The sequence below is a fragment of the Callospermophilus lateralis genome, chromosome 17, assembly GCF_048772815.1.
Source record: "Callospermophilus lateralis isolate mCalLat2 chromosome 17, mCalLat2.hap1, whole genome shotgun sequence".
NCBI lineage: Eukaryota > Metazoa > Chordata > Mammalia > Rodentia > Sciuridae > Callospermophilus > Callospermophilus lateralis.
Window position 1 is genome coordinate 25,777,704 of NC_135321.1, and position 10,264 is coordinate 25,787,967.

Sequence of the window (10,264 nt, forward strand, 5' to 3'; positions counted from 1 at the left end):
TTCCTCTGATTAAGGGAAATTAAGTCTTGATTTCTCCTTCCACAGTTCTATTTCTTACAAAAGTGCTTGTTTGAAGTACAAGAAGAACTCATTGATTCCCAGTCATTGGAAGTCTAAGGGTCATGGGGGCAGGGATACAGGTCCTGCACCATGTATTCATTTTTCTCTTTCCTTTCTTTTTACAATTCTGATTTAGATTTCGGTGTAGATTCTTATTGTATTTCTCTCAGGCATCTCTGGCCCCAGGGAGAAGGGGCCTCGTTTGTAGACAATATTTTAGAGAAAGCTCAAAGATTGAGTCAGCTCTAGAATCCGCAGAGGCCCTCCTCATTCTCCTATGATTTCCATCATAGATGAGTCTCTGGTTTACTTCTTGTCCTTGGTTTTCCTCATGCAACTCCAGCTGAGGCAATGGAGCCAAAACCAGGGTGTCTGACCTGGGCTCCCCAGGCTGCAGAAAAGCTTTTGCTGATAGAAAATCAGAACTAAGAGTTATCAGTGATTATCGTTGGTGGTTGTTATTGTCAACTTCCTTAAAATGAATTAAACAAGTAGTAGCTGGGATTCTGGCCACCTGTATGTAAAATAAACACAGGACCAATTAGAGGTAGGATAAAATTTTAATGAAAAGAACTAATGTTCCCCCAGGGACCTTGGTTCCTCCTCTGCTCACCACTTAGGTGAAATGCTTGGTGTCTTTTATTCTAGAAAAAAAAAAAAATCTGACATATAACAGGACAGGCCTGGCTCTTGTCCCCATTCTCTAAGGAAGGTGCTTTTAACTACTATATGCCAAGCACTTCACATATATGATATTATTTAATTCTTGCTGCACCCCTGTAGGCTATCTTCAATTTCCTTGTTTTGAAGATGAAGACTCTGAGAAGGCTTGGGAAGGCTAGTTACTAGATTCTCTAGCTAGTATGTGATTGAGGAGAAATGTGCACCCAGTTTCATCTGACTCTGAATCCCCTGTGCTGTCTGATATGTCAGAATTCTTCTGTTCTCCACTTCTGCACTCTTCCATTTTCTTTCTGAGCCATTTGGGTCTCCTTGTGCAAATCTTGGACTAACAGAGAGACTATTTTTTGCCCTATCTAATGCAGAAATACCAATACCAGTGCACTTCTGGCAAGGACACAGAAGAGTAGTATTTCTGCCTGCAAGTGAGAATGTGGTGATAGGAAATGGGAGAGAGGGAGAGAGGGTTGTTCTTGGATCTGTAGCTGCCATTCTCAGCACCAGGCTGGGAGTGGGAGGAGAGGAGAGGAAATAATATCTTTCGTTTCTGATTGTAATGAATTTATATTAAGGCCTTTATCTTCCTTGCTGTCAATGCAAGAAAGGGGGTGGGTTTGTGGGAAGGCTGCATTTCTAAGTCCTTGGATATGTGGCAGATGTTACAGAAGTAGACACCCATTACCTGCACCTTAAGCCGACCAGACCATGCCCCAGCCCAAAACCGAATCTAGGGCTCCCATGGTTACAGGCTGGGAGGCTTCTTCCAGGATCTGCTATGCCTTGGAGCGGCGCATCGCGTCAGCACCGCGGACAGCTCCTGCCTTGGGTTTGACGTTGGTCACTCATCCCTCCGGGTCCGCAGCCCGTTAAACTGCTTCCAAAACCGAGAATGTTGGGCCCTGGTCCCGGCAGGGTTTGGGGTTCACTTCAACTATGTTAATAGCCGTGACTGTAATCCTCCATCTGCGCTGCCATACCGGCGCGTGCGCTTGCACTCTAGGCGTCGCCTCTTCAGTTCCGAGGGGGTCAGCTGGGTTTGTGGTTTTCCTTTGGGTCCGGCCTGGGCTCCTCTACCTGTCCTTGGCCTGGGTGAACCGCAGCCACCCGGAACAGAGATGGGAATGGAAATACTCTCTTTCGTGCGGTGATAGATCATGCAAACGGGTGACACCAGTTTAACCAATAAAACAATTTGAATCAATTAGCTGGCTGAAGAGAGTCCCGACGTGTAAAATGCATGTCAGCTCGAATAGGAAAACATTGATTAACTCGGCCCCGAACAGCCTCCTCCCGCCATCACAGACTCCTCCCTGAGCTTGCCAGGGTCCCAGGGGCCAGGGCAGGGACTAACAAGAACCCTACGGAGGGCCAGCAAAAGATTTGTTCAAACTGTAAAGAAAGCAAAGGGTCAAAGAGACAGTGGATGGCAGAGAGTTGCTCACAGATTCCAAACGTACAAACAACTTCACATTCCAATTCGGTGTCTAGATGAGGATTCTCCAGGGGTCTGCTGTGAACAACTGTTCTCCACATTCACCTTCCAAAAATACAATTGACCTGACTTTTTAAACAGGCCCCCAGGCCCATTGGGGATAATAAAACACTGCACTATTCTTACAATTATTTGTGCAAAAGCATTTTTGCTTAATACTCCACGTTTCTCTTTCCTGTGAAACTTGTTTTGTGTTAAAATAAAGTTACAGGCTTCTATACACTAAGTCCCCAGAGTACTGTATAAATGTTTATGCTTAAAGATTTAGGTTAGGAGGTCACTACATGTGCCACCCAGGTGTGGATTCATTCCTCAGAGTAACCTGGGATGGGAAGAAAGGCAGAGATTTGGCCCATTTTTCTTTTCAAAGAAAAATATTACTGAAGATGGTGATTTGTTTTGGTGTTTCTGTTTTAAGTCAGGATCTGTTAGGGGAGGAGAAGGAAGCCTTTTGGGTAAAATGGGAGCTATGTAATTAGAAGAAGGAGAGGAGGAGGAGGAGGAGGAGGGGGAGGAGGAGGAGGGGGAGGAGGAGGGGGAGGGGGAGGAGGAGGGGGAGGAGGAGGGGAGGAGGAGGGGAGGAGGAGGAAGAGGAGGAGGAGGAGGAGGAGGAGGAGGAGGAGGAAGAAGAGGAGGGGGGGGAAGACCCCCCCACAGTGCTTCCTCCCAGAATGCCTAGACATTTCCCTGTGGTGTTAGTAAAGCGATAGGATTGTTCATTCCTCCCTATTTTCAGTCTTAAAACCTGTCCCACTTCCAGGCTTTCTTTCCAGACTCAAGCTTTCTTTCTAGCAGCCTGAGCTCTGGGAATAGTGAGCAAGCCATAAATTCCCTTTGTGAGAGTTCCTGACCCCAAAGAGGAGGCAGAGAAGGAGGAAGAACCAGGTTTGGCTCTGGAGTCTGCAGAAGAGTACACCAGGCCTTTAGTCTTTCTGAGAAAGGGATTTGAGGAAGATAATGGTATTCTTTTAGGGAATGGGCTGCGCAGGCAGAAAACACATTTTCTTTCCTTTAAGATGGGAGCCTTAGGGGCATTGGTGAGGGAGAGATGGGTTGATTTCAGCTGCTTAGGACAAAGCCTAATTTGTGCCTAATTAATGACTTTAGAAACTAGGAGATAGGCACAACATTATTCCACTGCTGTTGAAACTTCTGCCCAAACAAACATTACAATTTTCATGACTCTGAAACAGTATTTTCAAGGATATTAATTTTTAAAAGCTGCAACTCCTGAGCAACATGCCCCTCACATTTCTGTTCAGTTGGCTTTATTAAGTGCTAAGATTTCACACTTTCGTATTTAGCAGTAGTATATTGATGCTATGACCAAGTCTGTTTGGGCTTAGTGGAGTTTGTTCCATCGTTTCCACAATGTAATTGCCCAGTGTTTTCATCTGGCAGTAATAGAAAATTCAGCTCTGGTAGTAAAGGACGACCTTAAAGGATTCCCCACCCATCTCAGAAGGTAAACTTCTTAGAGTGTCCTTCAAATAAATAGCTTCTTTCCTTTTAGTCAGTGGTTGTTCAACTCCTAAGAACTGGTCAGTTAGGAGGTAAGGTTCAACACTTCATTAATATCCTAGGGTGTGCCTCACTTTGGGGAGCTATGGAAAAAGGTTCTTTCTCATCCTAGTTGTCCCCTTTTGTAGGGGAGGGAGATGCATATGATTCTTAGAAAATTTTCTTTTCAATGGAATTGACAGTTGTTCAGGGGCCAGTAAGTGTTGGGGACCTCCCTGATTTTCCACTCCACGTTTTCCTTGTGCTGAGGTAGCCTGCATAGAACTTAGAAAATGGGTTATAGAACTATTCCAAGCAAAGTTAAAGGATGAATGTACACATGCATGTACTGGGGTCCTCACCCAAATGTACACACTATAAAACAGAGAAAGCCGTATGATTCTTTATATCTTCCCCTATAAAGCAAATGTTTATGCAAAAGTGGGGAACACTGTTCATGCTTCCTTCCAAATTTCAGATCTGGCACCTATGTGGAAACTTCTTTCCTTTTTCTCATTTCACAGTGTTTCAAAGGAAGCAGTAAAACTAATCTATTCGCCCAGATTCTGTATCTTCAGGAGAGGTTACTTGTTTGCACCATGTACCAGAGAAATCATTCATGAAGGAGAGTGACTCGGAGAAATGAGAAGGGGCCAATAACGGTCAGGCATACAGCTGATTTGGAGGTGTTCTTATAGAATCCAGGGCCTCCAGGAGCCACGTCCCCGGGATGTATGCAGACCCTTCAACTTTCCACTCCTAAATCAGATCTGCCGATCCACCCCCATTGCGGCGTTTTGCTATGGGGTTGGGGAGGTTGTCGTCAATTGTGAGTTGGTGAGGTGGTATATTTCGTGCCTGCATAAGAAAGGATCTCTATGTTGCTCTCTCTCTCGCTTTCACTCTCCCCCTCCCTCCCTGTAACATGCCAGCCCTTTAATGTAGAGTGTCAGGGAGACGGTGACGTCACCCTGCCCGCTGGGTGGCGTCCCCTCGGTCCGACACGAGTTCAGAGACAGAGAAAGGCGCTGTCAGACTGCGCTCCACTTGGGGCTCGCTTGCCGCAGGTTTCCGCGCGCCCTCACTTTTTGCGGTCGAGGGGACACCTCGCTGCAGTTCAGGCCTTCATCCTTCCCGACCCGGGGTTCCAGAGCCGTTAGCTCGCACCAGCGCCCGGATCTTCGAGCGGAGCCCGCCGGAGTCCCGCCCGCTGGATTCGAGGACCCGCTTGGATGCTTCGCCTCCGAGCGCCCTCGGAAGATGGGCCGGCAGCCACGCGCCTAAAGACATCTAGGGGTGACCAGGTACTGCCTGAACCCGCCGGCCCTGACTCGGCACACAGATCGTGGTTCTCTATTTGAGATCCCCAGCGGTGGAATTTTCCGCGTTAGGTTGAGGGACAGCCGCCGGCTTCTAGGGGGATGGGTTTGGAGCCAGGAGAATTAAGTTGGGGGTAGGTGGCTCGTGAGCTGGATAGGGAAGTTCGCCGGTCCTATCTCAGTTCAAGTAACTTTTAATGTCTCTTCTCTCAATCCTTAAAATATCCCCAACCCGAAACTTCTTATTTGAGTCTCTGTTCTGTCGGGAGTTTTTGAGAGCACTTTGGGGTGAGAGTACAAGACACCCCGGAGGAGACACTTCTGCCCTGGCTGATAAGTGTGCGGGTCCCTAACTAAAAGCCAGCTCTCTGCCTGGTCGCCGGCTGTGCGCCTTTCTGGGGAGTGAGAGTTTGAGGTATCCCCAGGTCTTACTGAAATAACGCGACTCTTGTTTGGGAGGGAAATGAGTACTGAAGGGCCATTTGGCGAAGCTAGGGCTGGCTGTGTCAGGCTCAGGTATCACTGTGCCTTGAACTGCCATTTAACGCCCTGCCCCCTAGCAATATTGTCTCTGATCCAACCAAAGTGACAAGTCAGGCTCTCTTCCCGTTTGATCGCGTTGAGGTTTGTTCAGCCTTCCTGGAGGCCACAGAATGTAATGAGAGCTGAGGATCCCCAGGGCAGCAGAGCAAAGGCAGCAGTATAGATGTCATAGGAGCCCATGAAGGAGCACGGAGTGTGACAATTGGTATGACAGTGTATCCTCTGAAATAGCTGTAATAACAAAATCCAATATATTTGGTCAAGAGAGGTCATGCTACCTTCACTGATGATTTTCCAGGGCAAAGGGTAGTTTTTGGCCTAGGCACTGGACAATTAGCACTGGAAAGGTCACTGTTTTCCTAAGGAATGCCATTTAGCCTGTTTTTACTTAACATCAATGTCACAAATTTTTCTTACCCTTGCTTTTTCTATATTTTCAACTTATGGGATATGTTCCCCCATTGTGGCATTCTGTTGACCTGAGATGAAATTAGGAATTTTATCTCATACTTAATCTCAGGCTTCCATTTTTCAAAGCTCCCATGATTACCTACTCTAGGGATTATCTTTACTGTGGGGCACCGAAATTCCCCCTAAAGATATAGAGCCATCAACATAGATGAGGAAAAAAATGTCACAGACAGTAGTTAGCTTTGAACTGAATTTGCCTTTTAAATTTAACCAATAAAGATGCCCAAGTACCGTTTCTTTGCACAGAGCCTTGGTTTAACACTCTGGCCTGAAGTTACTTGCTCCTTGTTATGGAATGAGAGGAAAACAGTTTAAATGTTTACAGATCTTCAACTTCATCTTTTTAAACTACCTGTCTAGAACCAGAACCACTCAATTAGTTCAACAAACAGGATTTTTTTGGGGAAAAATGAAAGTGAAACACTCTATTCTAGTGATAATGAGAATGGCTTTGTACATTTTTCCACCTTTCTTCCCCCACCCCCCACCCCACATTCTAATTACAGTAACTAAATATCTAATGGCAAGGATCGGGTAGAAGGGATTTCGTTTTTGCTTAAATGAGCTGTATTTCAACCAGTAGTGAATTTCCCCAAGGAAACCACAGATACCACAAAAATCACTTTTAAAAAGGTTTGGGTTTATTTCTTTTTAACCAAAATCAATTCATTTTCAAGCAAATGTGAATGGTCTCTCTCTTTAAATTTAGGTTTTAACGATCAAGGCTCAGTTTCATAACTTTTATAATCTGTACTAGTTACAATTGTCATTACTTTCTCATTTCTAGCAGGCAAGTCATTTTATTCCAACTGCTTCCATAAATCCGGGATAAGGTCTTGAGTTTCTTAGGAACTGACTGCTTTAGTGTGTGTGTGGCGGGGGGCGGGGGGCAATAGAAAAATTGCAACCTCCAAATCACTACATTTAATAAAGGGCGACCTTGAGGGAAATTAAAAGAGATGGTTTTCCTGCGTCTGAAACTTGGTCACTTGCCTAGTAATAATTATGCCTTAACAGTAATTTTTCAGTAGTGATGCGCCCCACGCCTCTGGTTTGGAACAAAAAGGCTCAAAACAACCTTTTCTCCTTTCCCTTCCAGTCTTCAAGGCAAGCCCGGAGGGCTCGGCCCGGGGTTCCACGGCGGAGGAGATGGCTTCCAGCCCGCTGCCGGGGCCCAACGACATCTTGCTGGCGTCCCCGTCCAGCGCCTTCCAGCCCGACGCACTGAGCCAGCCGCGGCCAGGCCACGCCAACCTCAAACCCAACCAGGTGGGCCAGGTGATCCTCTACGGCATTCCCATCGTGTCGTTGGTGATCGATGGGCAGGAGCGCCTGTGCCTGGCGCAGATCTCCAACACTCTGCTCAAAAACTTCAGCTACAACGAGATCCACAACCGCCGCGTGGCGCTGGGCATCACGTGCGTGCAGTGCACGCCCGTGCAGCTAGAGATACTTCGGCGCGCAGGGGCCATGCCCATCTCATCGCGTCGCTGCGGCATGATCACCAAGCGCGAAGCCGAGCGTCTATGCAAGTCATTTCTGGGTGAAAACAGGCCGCCCAAGCTGCCCGACAACTTCGCCTTCGACGTGTCTCACGAGTGCGCTTGGGGTTGCAGAGGCAGCTTCATCCCCGCGCGCTACAATAGCTCGCGCGCCAAGTGCATCAAATGCAGCTACTGTAACATGTACTTCTCACCCAACAAGTTTATTTTCCACTCCCACCGCACACCGGACGCTAAGTACACGCAGCCAGACGCAGCCAACTTCAATTCGTGGCGCCGTCATCTCAAGCTCACCGACAAGAGTCCCCAAGACGAGTTAGTCTTTGCCTGGGAGGATGTGAAGGCCATGTTCAATGGCGGTAGCCGCAAGCGCGCGCTGCCTCAGCCCGGCGCTCACCCAGCCTGCCACCCACTCAGCTCCGTCAAGGCAGCCGCTGTGGCCGCCGCTGCTGCAGTGGCCGGAGGCGGTGGTCTGCTGGGCCCGCACCTGCTGGGCGCTCCACCCCCACCGCCTCCGCCACCACCCCTGGCTGAACTGGCGGGCGCTCCTCACGCCCATCACAAGAGGCCGCGCTTCGACGACGACGAAGATTCCCTGCAAGAGGCAGCCGTCGTGGCCGCAGCCAGCCTTTCGGCCGCGGCCGCCAGTCTCTCGGTGGCCGCGGCCTCTGGCGGCGCCGGGGCGGGCGGGGGTGGCGCCGGTGGTGGCTGTGTGACCGGCGTTGGCGTTGGCGCCGGCGCGGGGACAGGCGGGGCAGCTGGCGCCAAAGGCCCGCGGAGCTACCCGGTCATCCCGGTGCCTAGCAAGGGCTCATTTGGGGGCGTGCTTCAGAAGTTCCCGGGATGCGGGGGGCTTTTTCCTCATCCTTACACCTTTCCGGCCGCAGCCGCGGCCTTTGGCTTGTGCCACAAGAAGGAGGACTCGGGCACGGCGGCTGAGGTTTTGGGGGCAGCGGGTGCGGGGAGCGCAGGTGCAGCGCCCAAGGCCGGTTTGTCTGGTCTTTTCTGGCCCGCCGGCCGCAAGGACGCTTTCTACCCGCCCTTTTGCATGTTCTGGCCACCGCGGACCCCCGGCGGGCTTCCAGTGCCCACCTATCTACAACCCCCACCGCAACCTCCCTCTGCGCTGGGCTGCGCACTTGGTGACAGCCCAGCCCTGCTGCGCCAGGCCTTCCTGGATTTGGCTGAGCCCGGCGGCGCGGGTGCAAGCGCCGAGGCTGCGCCCCCACCGGGTCAACCTCCTCCGGTGGTAGCCAATGGCCCGGGCTCCGGTCCACCGCCTCCTGCTGGGGGCGCCAGCACTCGCGACACGCTCTTCGAGTCGCCCCCGGGCGGCAGCGGGGGGGACTGCAGCGCGGGTTCCACGCCGCCGGCAGACCCCAGCGCAACGTCCGCGGCTGGGGCAGTGTCCGCCGGCGCTGGTCCAGCGGGCGCCCGGGTGCCAGCGCCCCACCATCCACACCTCCTGGAGGGGCGCAAGGCGGGCGGTGGCAGTTACCACCATTCGAGCGCCTTCCGGCCGGTGGGAGGCAAAGACGACGCAGAGAGTCTGGCCAAGCTGCATGGGGCGTCAGCGGGCGCGCCACACTCTGCCCAAGCGCACCACCACCATCACCATCACCACCCACACCATCACCACCACCATCATCCCGCACAGCCGCCGTCGCCGCTGCTGCTGCTGCCCCCGCAGCCCGACGAGCCAGGATCTGATCGCCATCACCCCGCCCCGCCGCCGCCCCCACCCCCTCCACCCCCGATGGCTCCGCAGTCGCACCACCGAGGCCTTCTGTCCCCCGGGGGAACCAGCTGCAGCTACCCCAGCGAGGACAGCTCCGAGGACGAAGACGACGAGGAAGAAGAGCAGGAGGTGGATGTGGAGGGCCACAAGCCCCTGGAGGACGAGGAAGAAGAGGAGGAAAGTCGAGACCCCGAGGACGATGAGGAAGAAGACGAGGAGCATGGGGTTTCGTTAGGAGACCCCTTAGTCGGCGGTGGTCGGTTCCTCCAGGGCCGGGGGCTGTCCGACAAGGGAAACAGCCGCGACAGAGCAACGGCCGCCGCTGGCGCTTTCCCGCTCACCCTGAATTCCTCCAGGTTGCTACAGGAAGATGGCAAACTGGGTGACCCGGGCAGCTCGGACCTGCCCCCGCCCCCTCCTCCGCCTCTGGCCCCCCAGAAGGCGAGCGGTGGTAGCAGCAGCCCAGGCAGCCCGGTCCACCATCCATCACTGGAGGAGCAGCCCTCCTACAAAGATGTAAATATCCCCTTTAGGCTCCTTCAAGCTAATTATTATTATTTAAATGCACCTTTAGGCTGAATCGGTTACATACGCGAAGGAAAGATGAATCACCAGATTTCCCCACAGAAATGAAATATTCAGTGTGTTTGGGAGGGCTTCTTTCCTGCCATGCTTCTCCATAAAAATGTGGTTTCTGGTCTCTTTCTAATAAAGCCTTTCAAGGCTTGGGGGTCTCTCGTCCCTCTTATATTTAAGTTGGCTGCTTGTAGAAGTTGGAAAAGACACTTTAATGAAAGTAGTAGTCCATCCTCTTAATTCAACGATTCCTTTTGTCCTTTGCCCCCCATCCCCGTCCCCAGAACATCTATTCCCCTAAAAGAAGTGAGGCCACAAAACTAGAGCACTCGAAATAATTCTAACCTCTTTTTTTTTTATGGTTCAGTGCCTCTCCCCACCA

General features: G+C 51.2%; 1 protein-coding gene across 1 annotated transcript in view; it reads left to right on the forward strand.

The window, feature by feature from the left end:
• The first annotated feature begins 7,215 nt into the window (after nt 1–7,215).
• Skor2 (SKI family transcriptional corepressor 2) overlaps nt 7,216–10,264 on the forward strand; it is a 35,026-nt gene continuing 31,977 nt past the window's right edge. The window contains exon 1 of the mRNA XM_076837157.2: nt 7,216–9,822. Within this exon, the coding sequence (XP_076693272.2) occupies nt 7,216–9,822 (2,607 nt within the window). The remainder of the gene's footprint in view (nt 9,823–10,264) is intronic.